Source organism: Magallana gigas, chromosome 2 (assembly GCF_963853765.1).
Source record: "Magallana gigas chromosome 2, xbMagGiga1.1, whole genome shotgun sequence".
Classification (NCBI taxonomy): Eukaryota; Metazoa; Mollusca; class Bivalvia; order Ostreida; family Ostreidae; genus Magallana; species Magallana gigas.
Window position 1 is genome coordinate 7,372,072 of NC_088854.1, and position 23,671 is coordinate 7,395,742.

A 23,671-nucleotide genomic window follows, 5' to 3' on the forward strand; every position below is an offset into this window, starting at 1 on the left:
TAAAAAACACTTGTAACATTTTGTCGGATGTTAAAATCCCTGAGGTATTTTAATCGACTCGTTGTCTATGCACGTTTTAGTGTTTGCATTCACAAACGTTTCATTTCTCCCGACCCAAAAGACCCGATATCGCAATTATAAACGGCCTTAAATATTGACAAACTTTCTTGCATTATCGCGCTACACTTTAAGCAAATCATTTAAGACAAGAGTTGTTAAACAACTAAGGTTCAAAGTTTTGCTAAGATATCAAGGTTTGAGTTAAGATGTAATTATTGGATTAGCGCCTGTATCGTGCGTGGAGAGGTCTCGTTGTCGGTCTGAGGGTGCATGAGGCGTGGCCCTGGAGTATCCTAGCGTTCTGACCATCAGGTGAGAATAGTATTTAAAGACCCTCCTTATTTACCGAGGGGACGGACTACTTAACAGAATTTCTGTCGCCACAGCGGGGTACAGTTAAAGGATTATCATCAATGAAATTGACTGCATGGTTAAAATGACTTTTTCTTAAAAAGGTGCGAAAATTGAACTCGAGGGCTTTTACTACTAAATCGGTAAGAGGATTTGAGCAAGGTGCTTGATATTAAGGGTCCTATAATTAGCGTCCGATTCACACCTTCGATGGAATAGTGAAGATTTATGACTGTTGATATTATTTATGTGACACTCAGAACTTTTTGAAAGAATTTGTGCGTGGATTTAATTCACACAGGTCGCGGTACTTGTGTGGTATTCAAGGTCTTCTGCTGTCCGAGATGATTTGTAGGGCAAGTCCTGGGGTAAGGATTTCTGTCGACCAAATCGAAGGATAAGCGTAAACTTATAAAATTCATATGTCAAAATATTGTGAGGGCTTAATGGCGAATACACAAACTATCTCTCATTGTTAACTGGAATTAGGAGATTGAGTGAAGAATGGTGGGTCCCCGCAGTGCGGATTATTAAATGATTATTTGGACCCCAATAAAGCCCGGATTAGTCACACAGATACGCACTTACTTTCCGTGTGTAAATAGTACATAGTAATAAGACAAAAACACAAGTTATAGATGGATGGCTGAGTGAATTTTTATCTAGTAAAATGTGTCTCTTTGATGGTAAGGTAATCGGATAGCGTTTGAATTTCGAGTCCTGTGTGAATGTTTGTGTCGTGAATTCACATGTGAATGATTACGGGGAATCTTTCCATTGTTTTACCTGAACGCTCGCTGAATATTGGTTTTATTGGAAATCAATTAAGATGGAATAAATCGAACGTAAATGTGACAGTGCACAGAGAGGTCCCGGCCTAGGCGGAAATGTTCGGCAATAAAGCGGACGAAACTGCGCGCGGGGATTAGCGCTACAAAGGACTGCTCCTATACACACGGTCCACTGTTTCTACACATTGAAAATCGAACTCAGGAATTGTTCTTTAAACTTTTCAAACTGTTGTGAATATTTTAAAAAGTTAACTTTTTCTTCAAACAGTAGTTGTGTGGATCTATAATGATTGATCGTGGGGCAACCTAGAGTGCCCGAAATGTGTGAGATAGAGCACGGGACGAGCGGTGGGATCACACCGGAGCGGCGGATTGCCGGACTCTGAGACAGGAAACGGAAGTGATCGATCACCAGGGGGCATGTTCGGTCTGCAGGTGCCCCTGTCCCGGGCCACGGAGGCGTCGGAGTTTGACAGCGTCAACACCATCCTCTCTAACAGGTATCCGGCGTACCCCACCTAGCGGGGGGATAGAGCCATCGATAAGATACTCTTATTTAACGATTATTGGTAAACAGTGGTAATCTGTAGTGTTTAGGGAACGAGACATTTAGGCCTAAGTGACGAGAGGAGAAAGTCGTCTCCCCATTTATAAATGTCCACTGCGGTTGATCCCCAAGATTCCGTGGAATGCTAACCCCTCATTAATTACACAACGATTGATAGATGGTAAAATCGTATCATGAAACTTAACCAAGATTTCATTAAACCTAAGTAGCAGTGCTGATACGGTTATATATATAGTCTATCATATTGATTTGAATTTCCTTAAGTACGGGAATAGATGACCCCCCCCCCCCCCCCAAAACGCTTTCTGGGCCATTTTCTTTTCTATTTTTCATTAAGAAGTAACAGATTTTTGGAATGTAAAAGGATGGCAAGGAGACAAAGGGGTCGCCCAGTCATGCATTAATCTAAAATCTCCGGCTGGTTTTAAGTGTTTTTAGTGAAAACACCTTATTCTTTTGATGTATTCTTCCACCGAGTCGCTTTACGCTCGTGACAACGTTGGATGCGTGTAGACAAACGAATATCAATCAATCAATCTATACATCTGAATTTTCATACCAACGTGTGCCCCAGGCAAGTTATTAATAATATTTCGGGAGTTTTTTGGTCGATTTTATGTAAATTGTCGCTCACACGGTATGCAAGTCATTTCTGTCTTATTTCCAATAACTGTTACACCCAAGCTAGGATTTCTCTCGTCTTAATGGGTGATCACCGTATATTCTCTCTACTTTTGTCAGTTTTTGGGTCCTAATGTATTTGCTATGAACCAAATCGTGTCCCCACTGTCAGCGAAATAGCGATTGTATCTTGGATCTCGGGGAGTTCCATGGGAGACCCAGTAATGCGGCTGTAGGGTAGATAGAGTCCCGTCCTATCAATATCTACATCCCACTGAAATATCAGAAATATACCTACACTGATCAAAGACCCGCCTGTCCTAGATATCACAACCCGATGTTTGCGGTGATTAGTGGGTCTGGGTGTCTATTATATCCGCATTTCTGTGTCGATTTACATCGCTATTTGCTCTTAATGTTTTGAATCTTTTGTTAAAACAAAATCAGAGAGGAATTGATCTAGATGCGTAAAGAAAGACAGTGAATTCAAAGGAAAATAAATTATGAACATCTGAATAATACATAATATTTTACCCATATTTGCTGTTGAGATTCAGTCGGTGTCCTTATTGACACCTGCCCGACAGTTGCTGATAATTGAAGTGTTTTAGAATTAATAGGATTAACAGTTCCCTTTAGTATGGTAAAGGCGAGTTTCGATAACATTAAATAACTCGCGGGGCTTCATTAGATCCCCAGCATTATTTACACAGAACCTGCTGTGCCTTAATGAATGAACCCAGGGGCGCGCCTAAACTGCCACAATCGGTTTACTTCAGACAAATTTAGACAGGTTATTTGTTGATTTTGTTGTTCAAACTATTTTTCTATTTGGAAAAATATAAACGGAAAGCGAACAAAAGCTCTATTGAGGTCGAGTTCTAAGGTTTTAAGTCTGTGGCAACGTTCTGGACCCAGCTTTCTGGCGGAAAGGAAACTTTCATTAACTTAAGACTAAATAAAGTAAACTTTTGTAGTTACATGAGTAAACTTTGGCTTCAGAAATCTTTGACAATTGGATCAAATGGAACTACTGTTGCAAGAGGAAGCAGAGAATTTGCGTGCATACATATCAAACTGAAGTAGGGATATCAATAAAGCACAAGGGTGATGGGGAGGGCTTGAGACCATGCAGGGAAATTATGTAATGCATGTATCCCTAATCTTTGTTAAAATTTTCCAACCGGTAAAATTATATTTATTAAAACTCCGATTACCCATTCCACATTCTCATTCAAAAAACTAATTCGAGACTTTTTATTGTTTGGGGTGGGAGGGGAGGGGGTGTCTTGTGTAGATAATACAATCCGGATCCGCGAACGTTGCGGAACGGTTTTATATTTACCGAGCAATCTTTAGAAAGATGGTGATGAGTTGACCGATTTTGTCTGTGTTAACGTTACTAAAAAGGTAAAATATTTGTATTAACATGATTAAGCAATATTTTTGGTGAGTAGTCAGCATCTAAGCAGCTTGTCTGCATCATGTAAATGTTTTATTCATGCCAACTGGATTTGCAACTCCACTAAGATGTTTTTTTTCTCTATCTGTTGTATTCATGTACTCTTTAAATACTGAATTGTAAAAGATGACGCCTATTTAGGAGTCAAATTCGGTTTTATTACGGATAATCTGTTGGAAGAAAACACATAATCTTCAGACAATGCAAAATTCTTGCAAGTATTCCAGGGGTTGTCTCAAAATATGTTATCAATTACCATTTTAGTTATGTAATTTTTTTTTCAAAATCTGTGTAAAAGATGTTTAAAATTTTAACTATCGTAATAATAAAAAGTGATGGAATTGCATTACATGGATTTAGTTTATAATACATTGATATTTGGAAAAGCTATTCAACAAATTTTAGATTTACAAAAATGTGCATAAAAAAGAAAGAATTGACCTAAAATCTACAGTAAATACACTCTGTCCTAACAGGATTTTTATTCCCATCCCTTTTTGACAATTTTCTTAATAAATACACATACTTGTAAATAATAATTGATTAAACAAACAAGCAAACATTTATATCGGTGATGAACAATTAAAATCAATACAGGGTTATTATAGGGGAAGTCTAAGATTTTATTAGTGACATGCCCCCTCTTTTTATAAAGAAAAAATTATGTTTGAAGAAAAGTAAATTTCTAATTGAGAATTTTTCAATATTATCGGCTCTATACTTTCATATCACCCTCTTTTTCTTTTAAACTGTTTTAACTTTATAAACATTTTAATAGAGGGACATTTAAAAACAGAAATTTTGGACTTTTTTTATTTTATTGAAAATATATAGAAATAGTACTGATGAAAGAAAGGAAAATAAAACATCAAAGAAAAAATTGACGTAAAAGACTGCATGTTTGAAGAAAAGTAAATTTCTAATTGAGAATTTTTCAACATTATCGGCTCTATACTTTCATATCACCCTCTTTTTCTTTTAAACTGTTTTAACTTTATAAACATTTTAATAGAGGGACATTTAAAAACAGAAATTTTGGACTTTTTTTATTTTATTGAAAATATATAGAAATAGTACTGATGAAAGAAAGGAAAATAAAACATCAAAGAAAAAATTGACGTAAAAGACTGCATGTAGTATGAAATATATAGGTGTCTGATGAGAGAGCATTTCAGATTCAGTTGAATAATTAAGGATTTTTTATGGTGTTGAAACTGCCTTGGAAAAGTAGAGTTAACAATAATTCATATACAGCTGGTATCTGAAAAGTACTTACTTAAAGGTGGTCTATTATTTATTATGTGGGGAAAACTTATTTCAAAGAAGGGTTGAATTGTAGTTTTAAACCCAAAATCATTTTTTCCAAGATAAGTATGTAGTTCTAAAATTCACAAGAAAATTTATAATGTAGAATGCATTTGTATTTTAAAGATTGAAAGATTAAATATCAAAGGCATTTTCTTTTTAATATGCATGAATGTGACCCTAATCTCTGTTAATGTAAACCTGCATAGAATACAAAAGCTTTAATACCAATTCTGGAATATAAAATCATTAAGAACTTTTTATTGTTTGTTTTTAAATAAGAAAAGAAGTTAGGATCCCATCCTTTTCATTTACTCACTGGCTTAAAGTAAACTTAGCTCATATGATAACACAAAGAAATACTTAAAGTAAATTTACATTAAGATAATGGGCGATAACGCAGAACGGTAAACAATCTTTCCAAATAAAGTCTACACATCATCGTGATTATCACTCTACTGTTAGGTAACTTGTTAAATCATGTAAAAACAAAGTTGTGAAAAAAACTTTTTTTCTACAAACATTTTCTGATAGTGGGTTTTTGTGTTTTTGTAGGATTAGGTTTTTGCCAGAAGTTGAATAACAAAATCTTCCTGATTTATTTTTATTAATAATTTCTAGAGCTGAATTTCATTCAAAATCTTATACATGTATGTGAGATACCTATAAATATATTTTGACACTTTTACGGCCTGCTTAATGGTTGTAAAAGTTTTAAGAACCTCTACTAGTGGTTTTAAAACCCTAAAGAATGCACATTAATAAGAATACTTGACTCCTTTTGATTTTCAGTGTGTACAAAAGCTCTGCCTCTGTTAAGCTGTCGGAATGTAACAAAAAGGACAGGTTGTTTGTCCTAGAATTATTCAGAAACCAGAAACACAAATGTGAGAACCTGCACTGTCCCCACAATGGGCACTCCACGGATGACACAGGATATGGAACGGACAACGAGGATACAGCAGGGGGATCAGAGAGTAATCCTGACTACGAACCTTTAGATATAGTGGGGGAGAGGTGCTCACAATCCACTGTGGATTTTACTAGAATGGATAGCATCCGCAGAGTCAAACTTAAAGTCAAGAAAGTGAACCTGCAGAGTTTAAATATTTCTGACAAGGATAGAAAACTTGGACAGCTTGGGCGAGCTTTATGTAAGGAGCTTATCGGAATCATTCCTGGACACTTTCCGTCCAAGTCCAGATCCGCGTGTGGTCAGCGGTTGTGTATCCGAGGATTGGTGCCTCATAGTCACGCAGCCAAATATTCCAAAATACAAATAGGTACTGAAATTTGTTAAGTTAGTTGACTGCTTCATTGCTGATTGCTTCATTGCCTTATATATGGTTGAAGTTGCAGACTTCACAAATCAACTTTTAAGGATATTCATATAAACTAATTTTTGCATTTCTCCTGTGATAATTTTGTCATACTTTCATTTTGAACAGGAGACTGTCTGCGATTGATCAATGGTAGAGAGATTACCTGGGACAACATTGACGATGTTCTGCTTAAGATTTCTCAGCTTGAAGAGGTAGGAATAGGAGTTAACAGTTCTCATGTAGCAATAATGCAGTATTTAGAGTCATTTCATTTTAAATATACAGTATTTAGAGTCATTTCATTTTAAATATATACATTGTATGTACTATGTAACAGCTTCACTGCTTATCCTGTGTTATGTACATGTATACATGTATATATGACCATCAGCCAAAGTTTGATTACTTTAATCTAACTGTACATAAAATAAGTTGTTACTGGTATATATGTGTTTCTATCTTGTAGGTGTCTGTTGTTACTGGTATATATGTGTTTCTGTCTTGTAGGTGTCTGTTGTTACTGGTATATATGTGTTTCTTTGTTGTAGGTGTCTGTTGTTACTGGTATATATGTGTTTCTTTGTTGTAGGTGTCTGTTGTTACTGGTATATATGGGTTTCTGTCTTGAAGGTGTCTGTTGTTACTGGTATATATGTGTTTCTTTGTTGTAGGTGTCTGTTGTTACTGGTATATATGTGTTTCTATCTTGTAGGTGTCTGTTGTTACTGGTATATATGTGTTTCTATCTTGTAGGTGTCTGTTGTTACTGGTATATATGGGTTTCTTTGTTGTAGGTGTCTGTTGTTACTGGTATATATGGGTTTCTTTGTTGTAGGTGTCTGTTGTTACTGGTATATATGTGTTTCTGTCTTGTAGGTGTCTGTTGTTACTGGTATATATGTGTTTCTATCTTGTAGGTGTCTGTTGTTACTGGTATATATGTGTTTCTATCTTGTAGGTGTCTGTTGTTACTGGTATATATGGGTTTCTTTGTTGTAGGTGTCTGTTGTTACTGGTATATATGTGTTTCTGTCTTGTAGGTGTCTGTTGTTACTGTTATATATGTGTTTCTTTGTTGTAGGTGTCTGTTGTTACTGGTATATATGTGTTTCTATCTTGTAGGTGTCTGTTGTTACTGGTATATATGTGTTTCTATCTTGTAGGTGTCTGTTGTTACTGGTATATATGTGTTTCTTTGTTGTAGGTGTCTGTTGTTACTGGTATATATGTGTTTCTTTGTTGTAGGTGTCTGTTGTTACTGGTATATATGGGTTTCTGTCTTGAAGGTGTCTGTTGTTACTGGTATATATGTGTTTCTGTCTTGAAGGTGTCTGTTGTTACTGGTATATATGTGTTTCTTTCTTGAAGGTGTCTGTTGTTACTGGTATATATGTGTTTCTTTCTTGTAGGTGTCTGTTGTTACTGGTATATATGTGTTTCTTTGTTGTAGGTGTCTGTTGTGATACAACAGGTCATCAGTAAACAACCCAAGGTCCCTGTCCTGAGTCCACTGCGAGCCACCGCTGCTGACCAACAACTGGTTCAGCTTATTGGTGGTCAGTCTGGTGGAACAGAGACGGAGGGCTCCACCCCCGGGCATTGCCTGATGTTTATTGACCTCCAGAAACTTCAGTCAGAGACCGAGTCCTCACAGGTAGGCCACAAGCTAAAGGGAATCGTAAGCTAAACAATCATTCCCTTTGTTATGAGATATTAAAATCCTTGGAGCCAAAATGCATATTAGTTATATTTCAAAAAGTCATGTCAAATGTATTGCAGGACGACCTTGTTTACCAATTTCCCAAGACGACCTTGAGTGATCTCAGGGGAGCACTAATTACCCTATACCACACAGCTCAGGAGTGGTCCCACACCAAACTACAGCAGTAAGGCTCCTCCTTATCAATCTACCAGAACACTTATCACTAATATATTGATTGTTTATTATTTAATTGTTAATCAGTGTCTTCTTTGCATATACCAGAAGGTTTGGAAGGAATCAGAGTCATTTGTAATGTCAAATTTAATAATTAAAGTTTGTTTGATGAAAGTTTTAATTTTTTGTAGAACGAGTTATGAATGTAATGGAGAGAGGTACACAGTTGCTTACTACAAGGAGGAGACAACACTACTTCTTCTTGTCTTCAAAGAAGCTCAGTAAGATATTGTTCACTTTAAAGATGATTACTGGTACCTATGTATATATCTGACATTGTGAGAAAGGGAAAAAAGGATAGAAATGAACATTAAATCTAGTTGGTTTCCAAAACTCTTTTACATAATGCTTCAACATCCAATACCGAAACTTATTTTAGAACAGGTTTCTTTTTTTTTAAAAGGTTGTCGAGGTTGAGTGTTTCCATGGTGATCAGAGATTTACTTCGTTTGATGCGAGTATTGTACGGCTCAGTAATGGATGCATTCATGAACTTCAGTAACCATAGTGAACTGAGTTGTCTGTTAGCTCTCTTCTTCCACAGCCTTGGTTTGAGTCAGCCTCACTCTGAAACGTTGTCAAGGAAACTACAAATATCCTTAGACACAAGTTTATGTAGTCACATACCATATCTACCTCTCTCTACCCAGGACAATGTAAGTACTTTATATTGTCTGAATACAGTATTAAAGCACACTTGTAGTGGCCTGGGCAATTGGAAATGACAGTTAGCTTGAACTCATTAAAAGGGTGTTCGCTGTTATCATGTTTTATTGTATAAATATATGTCATTTGTAAGTTTACCATACATCTATGCTATGGATATTGTGAAAATTCATGAAATATATTATAGTTCTTTTTTCTTTGTTAGGTAAACATTGACAAAATCCTAACTTCATGGGAGGCTCAAGAATTTTCAGACATGGTAAGCACATAATAGTTAAGTAAGTCACTTTAAAACCAAACAGAAAATATTATTCTAGTTATTAGGGCTTTTCGACTTTCGGTCGAAAAGACCTATTGTTTTTGTCTTTTTTTATTATTATTATTTTCTCGACAGTTTTTTGTCAACGATTTCTATAAAACTGGAAGGTATATAGATACAATTATGCAACGGTCTTACAGCAAATATATCAATCTATGAAAAGTAAGGTTTTGAACTTCCGGTTACGGTACTTCCGGTTTATATAAGGAAAATTGTAAAATTTGAACGAAACGCGATACTTTGTTTAGTTTTTGAATAAGAACGTTCAGCTTTTGGAATTAGATACATCTTGTATTGGTGTACAAAATTGTAAGCGTAGACAACTTTCTATATCTTACGGTTTTTGAGATATTAAATCCTAAACTTTAGAAAAGGGGGGATGAAAAACAAAAAATTTCAAATGACCTTTAAAAATTTAAATTATACCCTACCATTGTTAAGATAGAAGTAATAAACGTACATTCCGAGTTTCATTGACATATATTGACTACTTCCGGTTTTATAGGTCGATGAAAATCACCTATGGGAGTTTCAATGTTAAACAAAAATCACGCGTCGTTCGTTTTCTCAAAAAGTCTTCAAGTTAACATTACAATATTTCAGATGTATAATGGTACACACAATGCGCGGACCGGAAAAGCTTTTGGGTAGACAATTTGAGAAAATTAGGGATCTGCAGGGGCCAACGTACAAAACAGCACTTAAGCTGTAACTTTTTTATTCCTCTTCCAATTTTAAAAATCTTTTCAGTTTATTGTTCAAAATGAAGAGTGTAATCTTAAAATTATGGTCCAAGGGGCCACTTTTTGAGTCCTTATAGGGGTTAGGAAGGCCCAAAGATCATCATTTGTTTCAATTTCAAAATGTTTTTTAGTAAGAGTTATCTCGCTTTGCTATAAGAATGTAGAGAATAAATACTATAGGCATACCAAGTTTTGTGTCCGTGGAATGCATACTTCCTTCGATATGATTTTTTGAAAATATTCCTCTGGAAATTAGAAGTGTAGCTACCTGTAAAGTTCTGGAGTTATCTTTCTTTTCACATTGCACTGCTCATAAGTTCCTATCAAAGCAACTGGGGATACCAAGGCGTTTAGAACACTTGGAAATAAATAAAAGAATAATTTTTTTGGAACACTTAATTAAAAAAGGATAATGGGGCTGTCGAAAAGCCCTTACTTTTTGTTGAAGACAAAAAAAAGTTCTAGTATTTCATTTGTTTTCAGTCTGAAAGTCATTTTGGATGTCGACGTGCTTTCACCATACTTGGATCATGTATGTTTTACAAGGTAAGAATTATCTGCCATTCTCATTACTGGCTGGTACTTTGAATGCTCATCCTAGCCATTATAATGAAATTACAAATGTTTTTTTTTGCAATTAGGATTAATAAGTACATTATCTTACATGACAATGTTGTTTTATCCGTAGTCATCACTGTTGTGCAATCATCTACCAAAAGAAGATTTAAATGACCTCTACCTTTACCTCAAATACCATTGCCTCCTCTCCCTGTGTTGCCGTGACAACATACAACAACTCGTTGTGTGGCAGGAAGTTAACTCTACGAGACAGATGTATGACCTCGGGGAGGAGCAGGTGTTCGGCTACACGGAGCCAGTGGGAGCCAAACTTATCTGGCTCATCGTGGGCTATGTGAGTGATTCCCATATCCTGATCATTTAATATAAGTAAAACTTGTCTTCAAGTTCCACATTTTTAGAAATGTAGTGAATGCTTTTGTAAATTAGTGTGAAGGATCAGCAATTTGCTCTCTCTTTTATTTTCATTCTCTCTCTTTCTCTCTCTCTCTCTCAATGAATCATAAACATATACCTGTATCAGTTCCACATACTATAGTCTTTTTTTGACTAGTACATGTATAAACTACTACAATTCATTATATTTGAAAGATTACCTTCTTTCTGTAAATCTTTAACTAAGATATGAATTAATGCCATCCATCTAATCAGCCTCATAAGTAAGCCCTACACTCTCCATACTATCTCTTGTGCAATCTCAAACCTTCAATTGGGTCATTTACATATTGCTGGTAATGTGTCACACATGACTGGATTTTATTGTTCTGGGTGATGGGGACAGAATAAGTCTGCTGCATTAATAACACTGTCGGTATTGATTTAGAAACACAATCACTTAATGGGGCAGTGTTTTATCAAAGAAAACCTAAGACGCAGAGCAAGAATGCATTACTGTTACTGATGCCAGGGTATTGCCTTCAGAGCATGAAATTGATTTAGTGTTTTATGTGAACTCAATGAAAATTCATGAAATGAACTTGTCCATGAAATTACTATTTGATTAATTAAGAGAACAACACTATGTAAAGTGTGTTTTTAGGTAAAGTTGCAGTCAGTAGGAAGTGAATGGACATAAAACATTGTTAGGATGGTTGGACAGAATTTATGAGTGTAATAATGAGCAATTAAATCTAATGTAGTCAAGTAATTATTCCAAAACACTACAGCTAGACCAGTGTACTCTTAGGCATATCACCCCTGGCTATCACACGCCAGTTTCCTGGTTCATTATAGAGCAATTCTAATTTGCATACTTTCTTGATCTAAATGATTAGAACTTCATTACAATTTTCATATTCCATGATGATCTGTATTTATTTAAATTTTTACTGAACTTAACAATATCAGTGCTTCCTCTTTTACATAGAGAAAATAACTTACCAACTTTGTTATACCTAATATTTTTTATATTTTAAGAAAACTTATTTCAAGATTTTACAACACAAATGCATACAAACTTTATTTTTAGAAGAGAAGCATTCTGTGTACTTTGCTGGAGATTAAAGGTGGGGCCTTGAAGTAAGTGACACCTTCGTGGATAATCTCATTCTTATCTTTGTGAAATAATTCAGTAAGCTTAATTTACTCTTTAAAAAACTCTGTATAAAGTCTTTGTTTCTGACATTTAGTGACATTCTTTCAATAAAAACTGGTATAAGATGATGCATGACTTAGTGCACATTAGAGATGACATCGGAACACACAAAATTAAATTTGCAAATAAAGCTAAACAACCTGACATTATCACTCTTTTATACTATAATCTACATGTACATATAAAGGTTAAATGTCAGTGTATAAATATATTTTTGATGTTTATTTGGTCACATAGATTTATGAATGCGTTAGCATTAAGATGATATTTGAGTTGATTTTCTGTTCACATTGGAGTTGATTGACATTGAAGTTGATTTTGTGTTGGTATTGAAGTAAATAAATATATTTTTGATGTTTATTTAGCCACATAGATTTATCAATGCTTTTGCATTAGGATGATATTGGAGTTGATTTTCTGTTGAAATTGGAGTTGATTTTTCTTTGGTTGTTGATTTTCTGTTAATATTGAAGTAAATAAATATATATTTGATGTTTATGTTTAACCACATAGATTTATCAATGCTTTTGCATTAGGATGATATTGGAGTTGATTTTCTGTTGAAATTGGAGTTGATTTTCCTTTGGTTGTGTTACAGGAGGAACAAGTTTCCGGGTCCAGATCCTCTGTACATAGACCAGGCTAAGGCTGTACTACTGCAGCTCAACTCACTGGACCTCTCCCAGATGTGTAAACAGAGGTAGGTACTAGCACCTGTCCACTGTGACAGAGACTTAGGGACCATACACATCAATCTAAAGAAATTAGGTATCTCTAATTGAAATTTTGTCCTTCGTATGAGAGACAGAATGTATAATTCAGCTCTACACATTTGTAGGTTGACATTCTATTCATTCTATTTTAGGATAAACCTTATTAATAGAAATTGGTGTTTATAAATTCAGAAATAAACACTTCAGAATGACGTGGTCTTGCAAAAAGTTTCCTTCATTTCGCAGAATGTTCAGCATCTATAGTAATATGAGCAGCAGTTGTACAAAGCCTTGATAAAAATGTCGCCTTGTCATGTGTATGTGTTATAAATCTTATTTAAGAAATCTTCATCTACCTGTATATCCATTGTATAGTGTGATTTCTTTCTCTGTAGAAACACCACCCACAGGATTCAACTGGTCCCCAGCCTGGATTCAACTCAGCCTGTCCCCCACAGTAATGCTGGCTACCCGGTGACCTCCAGTCCTAAACTAGGTAACTCTGCCCCCAATATCCTGTAAGCTAGTTTTCTTAATGTGTTAAACAATCCATTAATTACAATTTACTTACAATTCAGTATTTTATTACATTTTTTTCCAATCAGAATTGATTCAAATTATTATCGTCACTCGAAACTTGTATCAAGTAAGAAAATTTGTTTGAAGGTAGTATATTGACTTAGAGCAATTCAGGACCCCTAGATAGTGTTTGTGTAATATTTCTAGATGTGGGTAGCCTCTTGACCCGGGGGAGGCAGATACCAGCCCTGGTGCGGAAGGACTCGGTCCGATCAGATGGATCCCTGGAAAGTAACTCCAGTGCTGGAAGTGACAGGGTAGGCAGAGTTGTCTCTCTTGGTAACATACAGGAGCATTAAGGTAGTCCTATACTCGGCACTAAATGGGCTCAATCATTAAAAGCTTAGCTTTAAATGATAGATATACATTTTAGCAATACATATACAAAAGAAAATATGCATGTTTACATGCTAGTTTGTTTGTTATCACCTCTCAGACGGGTGTACCCCCTTGCGAAAATTATTGACAATTACGAAATTTGTCAGACGTCCGTTTTTCCTAAAAATAATTACCAATTTTGGGAAAATTAGAACTGAACATACAAAATAGAGTATAAATATTTATTTAAGCCATATCTCATCAATAATTTTGCGCAAATGTTTGTAAGTAAGTACGCTTTATGGACCTGATGTATCAAAATAGAATACAAAAAATGCAATGCTAGTATTGCGTTTGGTAATTTTTTTACTATTTTATGGACTCAAACTTAAATTCATGGTGTTTATTCTATAGATCGACATCTTAGAAAAAAGATTTGGTAAAATAAATTATATGTTGACGGATTACTTTTCACGCTATAAGCTCTAAACCAAGTAGACCCTGACGAAAAAATCCATAAAAATCACATTTTGCTACAGTTTTCTGCCTAGATCTGTCAACAATGTTAGTTATCATTTAAACATTGATTAATTGACGATTGAATAAATTCGAAATAGCTTCTGTCTATAAATTTAAACCGGTTTTGGTAAAAGAAAAAGAAAATTTCGGGGGGGGGGGGGGGGGGGCATCTAAACAAAGAAGATATAGGCATACCTGAGATCCTGGTTAATCAGACACTTCGTTTTTCATTTTACTTTAACAGAATCGAGTTTCTCAACATTTATCATTTCTATCTCTCATAGAATACATGTATTACCGTTCTAATTGCTTATTATTGCCATTGTTTACAACAGCGATGTAGAGCAAAATCAATACCGGGTATCTAAAACGCTTTGTAAAAGTCGAACCAATATTGTAAAATCCGTATTATGACGCAGTGCGATACTCGGACTACTTTAATATAGATATCATTTGCAATTAAAATCATTCATACATTCATACTTGATTTTTATTGAATGTAAATGCAATACTGTGCACTGGAATCATTTAAAATTTGTGGGAGCCAATTTTTTGGATTTTAAAGTTTTTTTTAGTAAGGTCTTTTTTTAATGTAATTTTGTGGATCTATTCGGAAATTTAATGAATTTAGGTTAATTCAAGGTAAAGGCAGCCACAAAATTTGAGCCCTATGAATTCAATTAATCAACAGTATTTAGCAGATCCACATATGACCACATTTTATATGATGAATTAACTTTTGATAGTATTTATGTTTGATTCTTACATGCATTAAATGTTTTACAGGCAAGACAAAGAAAGGGGAAACTATTTGCTGATTTACAGGAAGAGAAACAAACAGATTTTACATTTCCTCAGGCAGACAAAATCAAGTAAGTCTTATTTAAGATGTTACATACGCCAGGACCCACCTTCACCAACTTTCCTCAAGTCAATACTTGGCCTCAAGTCTGAGATTTGACCTCAAATTAATGCACTTTTCATATAAGGATTTGAGTTGAGGACTGAGTGGAATGATTTGAAAATTTTGGTGACATCGATGCCTGTATTCTGCCAATTTGAAGTATTATGATAGACAGAACTACATATATTACATTTAAATACCGATTTAAAAGACTAAAAAATTAAAAGAATGACTTGGTAAAGCTTCAGATTCTAATGAAGTAAAAGGCACTTTTATGACTCTTTTTAGAATGACAACAGGGGCAGACAACTGTCTTCTTCACTTCCTTCATTTTGATAAGTACGAGGGAGTGATTATCTCCCCTGATCCTTTGTTGGGTTTGGCTGAGATAGTTCAGAACTTTCACCGCAGCTGTTCACAAATCAAACACATGTTTGAAAAGTACAGATATAGACGGGTAAGTTTGATTGACAGGTGTCATTGGATTGTCAGATGGGGTATTAGGATTAGGTATTTGTAACTAGCAGTATTGATGCTTCATTTCCATGCTGTTTTCAGAAGCCACCTCCTCCCCTGATACCAGATATGGAGACAAAGGTTCCACGTGTGGAGGACACAACATTTAACTTTATGAGGGAGGAGGGGATCATGTTTGCAGTCCCCACCCCTGGAGGGACAGCTAGATACTGGGTAGTTGGGTAAGTAATCTGGGATCCTCAATTAAAACCATTGTTTATTGCTCCACTACTTACTTTTCTCTCCATTAACAAAGTGAGGTAGATATTAACGTATTTAACTGATTCAGAAACTGGTTGAAACAGTGGTATACTGTTTATTTTATTAAATAGTTAGCAAAATGGGGGATATTATATTTCAATCAATTTTATTAATGAATGCTGAAAGGAAGACTGTTTTTCACCATAACTTTTTAAACCAAGTAAATTAGTAGTCTTTGATGCATGTTATTGTATTGCGAGATGGGAACCCATGTATAGGAATATGAATTTAGGGTAACTTGCTTCAGTAATTTCAGAACCATATAGAGCATATTAAAATCAATGAAATCTTTTTTTTACAGGCGCCAAAGATCAAAGGAAGAGTTTTATGTGTGTTTTCAAGATGGCATTCCTCAGAACATGATAGAACTGACTTTTAAGGCAGGATTTGGGGTGAAAAGTTGATACAGAGCTCACCAGATTATTCAAGGATAGGCTGAGCTGTAAATAGCCAGTAACATGGGACCAAGTACTGAATGCAGGGCATTTGGTCCTGTTGTTTTGTTGATATTGTTGTTACAATGACAGGAGATTAGAATTGTTATTTTGTTATTGTTTAGTCGGGATATCTAGTCTGTGTCGGTGGTTGAAGGAAGGCAGATATTCTGCTGTGAGTGGTCAGTAAAGCAGGATTCATTCCTTCAAGTTCACAGTGTGATGCAAACACTTCATTATACTCACTGATGAATAAAACATAAATATTGAATCACTGTGTTATGTTTGTCTTTTTTATTAAACAAAGATTCTTTTTTGGCTTAGACACCCGTTATCGTTTGTCTGAAATAAAATTCTTAGTTCATAAAACTTATAAACTACCGGAAGTAAGTGTGACCGAGAAAATGTTAGCCAAAAATTCCTAACAATAGAGACGAACTAGAAAGACAGAAGGTCTAAGAAAAACCTTGTGCAACTCTAATGAAAAGATAAACCAGATTATCTATGAAACTTTAAAGATGCATTAATTTTTGTTCGTAGGTATTTTTATTGTATACACAGTTTCTAGTATTTTGATGTCCTCTTGCATATAGACGTGTTATATGCTGAGATCTTGATTTTGCGTCTATCCTGATTGTTGAACTGAAAATTGACACAGAACTTTTTTTTGAACGAGTTAATTTTTGATCGATTGTACTGACGTCACAGTTGTTTTCTGGCACTCTCCCACTCAGGCTTACAGTAGTCCTGTTGTGCAGTCAAGGATCGGTACCGAATTCTTTGTATATTGTCATGCCCATTAATACGATTGTAAATAACAGACCATTTGTTTGTTCATGCCACACTAAGTAGATCAGGATTATGTATCTCTGTACAGACCCCTTTCGTTAAAAACATTACTAGATAGATGATTTGCCACAATACTGAAACTACTTTCGTTAAAACATTACTAGATAGATGATTTGCCACAATACTGAAACTACTTTCGTTAAAACATTACTAGATAGATGATTTGCCACAATACTGAAACTACTTTTGCAACGTGTATAGAAACCCATAATACTAGTATTATAATACTTTCATCATTTGATGGTTATCGTATCTTATTTCATACGTTTAAGTTTACTGTGCTTCGGGTCATTTCGTGATTGCTCAAAGCTTTTGCTACATTAAAAGTTCACTGCACGCCAGTCGTCGGAATATGGAAGAATTTGCATGTTCTTTTTATTTATCTGGAAAACGTTCACAAACACGACAATTTACACACTTTACCTACTTTACATTGACTTATTGAGATTAAATTCATTTATAGCTATTAATACATATAGTAAAACGATTTCTTTGGTGTTTCGTACGGGTGTAAGGGAAGCTTTTATCTACTAAAACTTTCTCAGACGGCTATTTCTTATAAAGTTAATAAAATTGAATACATCTTCGTTATTTCTCAACCTGTTGAATCCTGTTCATTGTCATGCTTGTTTAAAAGAAAATTAACGGTAATGATTATAATTTCATGTAGATTTTTTGTCGTAAAATATAAGCAAGCCAAAACGCGTGCATTTAATGTTCTAGCTTATTCGTCTGAGAAGGTCTAGAATACAAGCGCCCATTTATTAAGACGTCTATCATACAATTGATGATCAATTTTTCTTACATTGGCTACAACTCGGCATTTTTGGCTGTATGTTGCTGCTCGATCCAAGCAACCACAGGCAACGCGGCTGTAGTCTATTTGTGTCTAAAATCTTCTCTAGTTTTGTAAATCAAACCATTGTTTTGAACCATGTACTTGTATACATATGTGCGTATATATAGGAGATAAATTTATGCCTTAATTGATGTTTCTTTTGATGTTATATGATTGTATAAATTTATTCTTAATTGATACAAATATTATCTGTACCCTTTATTGACACGTCTTAACGTTTCAATAATTCAGTGTGTAACAATTGTATTGAATATAAACAAGGAAATAAATATAAACTTTTGTTACAGAATTAATATTAATATCGATGTTTAAATTCAGTGAATTAATGGAAATCGCAAAAAATAAATTAGACTTTTAAAAAGTGGATGCCCAATTTTAAGGGTGGGTAATTTATTCATGAAACACATTTTACAATTGTCATCCATTTTCTGGACAGTCGTCACAGAGTGGTTAATGGTTCGGTTAAAACGCATTGTAATCGATGCAGTGAACACAAAGCCGATTACCTATAAGACCGGTGCACACAAATGATTGACCACTAAAGTCTGTAAAGTACTTAATAAATTAAATTCTATTCAATTGTTGACCCAATTCTTAAAACCTGACATTTTGGTTAAGGAACTGGACGAACTGGACATTGTAAAATTGTGATGATGGACTGTCCATTTCACACCAGATATAGTGAGTGTTTTTATTCATTGTCAGTTCCGTAAAATATTGGCAAAAAATATAGAGTCACTGGTCCAACGTAACAGTTAAATATGGCGTTAAAGGATTCCTTCGTGAGGGAAGTCTTGCCCTACTTGATGGCATCCTGGTGCGTTTTGACTGTTTTGCTGAATATCATTTTCGGAGTCCTTACAATACATTTAATCAACAAACAACTGTCCTTTACTCCAGTTGCGCAGAGTTTTACGATTCAGTTTATAGTGATTGACGTCATCTGTGACATTTTGGTGCTGCTTCCGGCGGCCGTCGTGAGCGTAACGTTATCCTGGATCCTCACTGACTTGGGCTGTCAGGTGTATGGTGTGGTTACCATCTTTGTGTATTTAGTGACGTTCAGTATTCTCTCCTTGCGTTGTTTTGAGAGAGTCATTAGGATCCAACATCCGGGTCTCCATCGTAAACTGTTCGGCTCGCACCGTCGTCTGGCTGTCCTGATGATGTCAGTCTGGGTTATTGACCTGCTGGTGTCCGGTATACCACTGACAGGATGGACCACCATATCCTACGACTACTACCACTCAGGCTGTTACCCAGTCCTAGAGAACAACCTATATCACCTGATTGTTGTCGCCTTTCTAGGAATCGGACTAGCCCTGATTTTGTTCATTGTTTCTCATGTTGTTATATATAATTCAGTAAACTCACAATCAAGCCAAACTAGAATTGAACCTATTGTTATTAAAAAAGATAACGAGAAAGGGGAATCCTTACCCAGAACCTCATCACAAAACTGGATACATGATAGCGAAGATTCCGACGATAGTGAAGGCAGTGCAAATAGTGAATCGACAAATAGACATAATAAGAAAAAGTGGCTTGAGATTAACTCCTCTCATAACTCGAATAAACATAATATCGAAACTGATGACAAACAACATAGAAGATCCCCACAAAATAAACCAAAACGAAGTGGATCGTACTTGAGAAAACAACAAAAAGAAAATCAAAATGGCGGAAATGAAAAAGACGAGGTTCGCGAGAAGCTTACAAAGAAACATACTTTATTTTCTATCCTGTACTCGGTCTCCACTCACTTTGGGATCTGTTTATTTATGATAATTTTCTGGATGCCTTACTTTGTCGTCGCAATCTGTAGAACTGTAGACACAGAAGTGTTTCGAGGATATTACAGTGTATCTCTCTGCTTTATTTTGCTGACATACACGATTAAGCCTATTGTGCATTACATAAGACTTTATCGTCTTATAAAGACAAAAAGAAGAAACAGGGTGCAGTGGCATAGAGAAATCAAACAGGAGAAATTAAACTCAGAACGAGCAAAAGTACAGAAAATGAATAGAAGACACAAAGGATATATAAGTGACGATGAGGGTTACAGCGAGGAAAGTTCCATAGGATTTGTAACAGATTCATCTGACGACCAAAGTGAAAGACACCAAAAACGTCACCAGATACCAAAGTTGAAATTGCGGGGAAAACTGCCTTCATATGACGAGACTTTAGGCACCAAAAACGAAAAAGGAGAACGCGAAAACAAAAATCCTCGTAAAAAGCCCGACAAACGAAACAGTGGACAAAGAAAAACACAGAAAGAAGCACCAATCAAAGGCTTACCAATGCTGAGTAAGAGAAACTGGCACAATGACGTCGACAGCATAATAACCGATGAATCTGGCTCAGAATTTGGCGAGTTTGTAGACGAGACTGTACCAGCTGCTGGTCCAGAGGCTGAGAAAAAACCGTACGGAAGTACTCACAAAAACAAAACGATTACAAAGAAAGCTGTTGAAGAAACTGAAAAAAGAGCAACAGTTGAGAGGCAAAAAGGGAACAAAGTTAAGAGCTCTGAGAAAACTTCTGATAGTTTATCCGATGAGAGCCAATATGATGCAAATATTGGGAGTGTTCACATAGCTTTGAAAACTTCCAGGAGTGCGGCATCTCTTAATGACAATTTGAAGTTTGATGACAGAGAAACAGGCACCAAGCAGAATGATGTTGAACATAATTCAAAGCACACTGATCTAAAGAAAAAAGAAAATGGGAAACCAAGTGAAGTAAAATACAAAAACAATGCAAACACAAGTACGAGTCAAACTGATAATCAAACTTTATATAATAATGAAAACTTTGGTGCTGAAACTAAAATCAAACCCTTACGACAGACGAAGAATATCAAGAATACCGTACGGACAGATGGCTCAAGCAATACTAATAAGGAGACATCATCTACTAAACACAACTCGATTGAAGGCACTCGAAGAAATTCGGACCAGCAAACAACATCAAAATCCGTTGTACAAAACTACACTATGAACGAAAGAAGAAAGACATACGGTGCTTTAGAAACAGAAAAAGAATACACCCTCTATAATTCAAATTCAAAAGAAAAAAATTACAATCAAAATATCAGTGCCAGTCTGCCAGATAGGGAAACATATTTAAGGAATTCCGATTGTGAGGATTCTGCTCCATTGAAAGTCGACACGGAAGACAATGAAGTGAAGAAGATGAGTATGGTAATACAGTATGATGATAACAGTAGTAATGAGAAAGTTGATAAGAATACGAATCCGAAGCAATCAACAAAACAGCTGGAAGAAAACAAAACTAAAAACAAAAGCAAGAAAGGGGAAATTACTGACGAACTTTTACGGGGAAAAGTAGAAATACAAAATTCGAAAACTGTCCCACAAAAATACAATGATCATAAATTAACAAGCGACCTATCTGCTCCAAAAACAAGCATTCGAAATAAAAAAGTGATTACAGATGACAGTGACGAAAGATTCCCGGAAAAGGATTTCATCAACAGCTCTGATAAAAAACACACAGAAACGAAACAACAGATACAGGAAAAGTCCAATATCTATAAATCGGAAAATTCTTTAGAACAAATTTCTTACGACCATAAAAAAGCTACACATATAAACTCAGAACTTGTTAACGAACAACTTAACGACCAAGGAGAAAATGTTGACATGGACATTCTCGTTGAAAAGAAATCTTTGAATCAATCGTCTCCACTCAATCAAATGGGACATTTATCATCGAGTAAAAATCCTTATGGTAATAAAAAAAATCCAGAAAAAGCTAAAGCAAAAACAAATAACCACACAAACGGTTATCCCTCATCAGATAATGAAAACAGCTTGGTCTTAAACAGAGACGGGTTAGCAGATACTTATATCAATGGGTATCAAGAAGACACAACGAATCATCAGGAGAAAGTTGAATCCTTTCTCCCGAAAGAGAATCCTAGTGTTAAAAACAAAAGAGGGTTGACTACCGAAGTGAATTCGAAAGCCAACAAAAACACAGAAAGCAGTAGAACTGCTACCGATGACCAGCCATTCTCGAAGAAAAATTATCATCCAAATTATATCAATGATATAAACCAGGGAACTCATGTCAGAGAGGAAAGCGACATTCCTTCTGTGATCCTTAATAAAGACCACACCACAACTCAGCATTATTTATTTGAAATGCCTAGCGCACTGAACGCAACTGACCAAAATAAAAATTATGATAAAGGTAACAATGGAATATACAGGAATGAATCAGAGACCATTGGAAAGAAAATGTCAAATACAAATTTGTCCGATTCGATCGCGGGGAGAAGCAATGAAGCGGATGGTATTGATGAAGTGGACTTTGACAAGGTGTTTCTAAATAGGGATGAGTTACCATCTCAAAGTGTACCCATAACATTAAAGGATATTAGTAAGCTTTCATCCCCAGCAGAAGATAAAGGAAGAAAAGATAATAATCATTTAGCTGAATTACAAATAAATAAGAAAGAAAAAAAGGAATTGAAAATTCCTGAAAAGAGAGAAAACAAAACTTCCGTTGCACAAGTCAACAGAAGTCCGAGAAAAACTTTTAATATATACGATCCTGAGGAAGCAGCTCCAATTTCCTCACGTTCACTGGACACCAAACCGTCTGAAAACTGGTACAAAGTAAAATCCAAAGTAACCTCGTATTTAGCAATATCAAAAAAGGACAAATTTTCTGCAATCCATGGAGATGACAACCAGTATGACCGCTCTGGAGGACGGGAAATTCCGATATCACACATCAAGGACGACAAAGTCTGGAAAGACAAGTTAGCTGACGTTCATCTTATGTGAAACATTTGAAACTTGTATATGATTACTGTTAAGCCAAATTATTGTAGCTTCATCATTTCTCTGATTCAAATTGTTGTATTTTGTATATGTTTATTTCTCTATCTTGAATTTAAAAAAAATCACAAGAGAAGTCAATATTTTTTTGTGTTTTTACGTTAACAAAGTTGAAAAATTTATCGATAATACCAGATTCTTTAAACAAAATCATTGATTACTAGTACTTAATAATGCTTGATGCAAAGGGTATTATCTAGAAGTGCAATCAATCCACTCTTTCCCATGGTATATATAATAAATGCACTTCCATGCAAAAGTCATTATTTTAAATTAACACTTTAACGAGCTCAACTTAAATGAATTCATTGTTTAATTGTACTTTAAGAACACTAATATCTAAACTATTTGAATGCAAGAAAAGTAAACCAGTGTAATTTATATTTCATTAAACTGATTGTCTTAAATTTTGTTGACACGGTTTAATAATTTTCCTTTCAATGTCTGGTAGTACTAGTATACGACTGTTTAATTTGAAGTGTCTATATATACGAAAGCAGGACAAAAGTTCTTTGTATATACATT

General features: G+C 35.2%; 2 protein-coding genes and 1 pseudogene across 4 annotated transcripts; 2 read left to right on the forward strand and 1 right to left on the reverse strand.

The window, feature by feature from the left end:
• The first annotated feature begins 249 nt into the window (after positions 1-249).
• Positions 250-16,832, forward strand: LOC105333335 (protein inturned). 3 transcript variants are annotated; one of them, XM_066074772.1, is made up of 18 exons: positions 250-1,702; positions 5,951-6,441; positions 6,607-6,692; positions 7,931-8,134; positions 8,260-8,366; positions 8,548-8,637; positions 8,820-9,072; positions 9,288-9,341; positions 10,628-10,690; positions 10,833-11,057; positions 12,192-12,241; positions 12,916-13,017; positions 13,426-13,526; positions 13,757-13,866; positions 15,233-15,318; positions 15,639-15,807; positions 15,909-16,048; positions 16,429-16,832. In XM_066074772.1, the coding sequence occupies exons 1-18, from the start codon at positions 1,623-1,625 to the stop codon at positions 16,529-16,531; spliced, it is 2,514 nt and encodes an 837-aa protein (XP_065930844.1). In that variant the 5' UTR covers positions 250-1,622; the 3' UTR covers positions 16,532-16,832. The 3 variants fall into 3 exon arrangements, with proteins under 3 accessions (XP_065930844.1, XP_034299845.2, XP_065930845.1); XM_034443954.2 differs by lacking the exon at positions 250-1,702 and adding an exon at positions 3,735-3,801; XM_066074773.1 differs by lacking the exon at positions 250-1,702 and adding an exon at positions 3,806-3,840.
• LOC136272576 (uncharacterized) lies at positions 6,916-7,417 on the reverse strand (annotated as a pseudogene).
• A 2,198-nt stretch (positions 16,833-19,030) lies between the features above and the next one.
• On the forward strand, positions 19,031-23,092 carry LOC136272749 (uncharacterized protein PF3D7_1120600-like). The gene has a single exon (XM_066075214.1). It carries the CDS (start codon positions 19,031-19,033, stop codon positions 23,090-23,092), a length of 4,062 nt encoding a protein of 1,353 aa, XP_065931286.1.
• Positions 23,093-23,671: the final 579 nt, after the last annotated feature.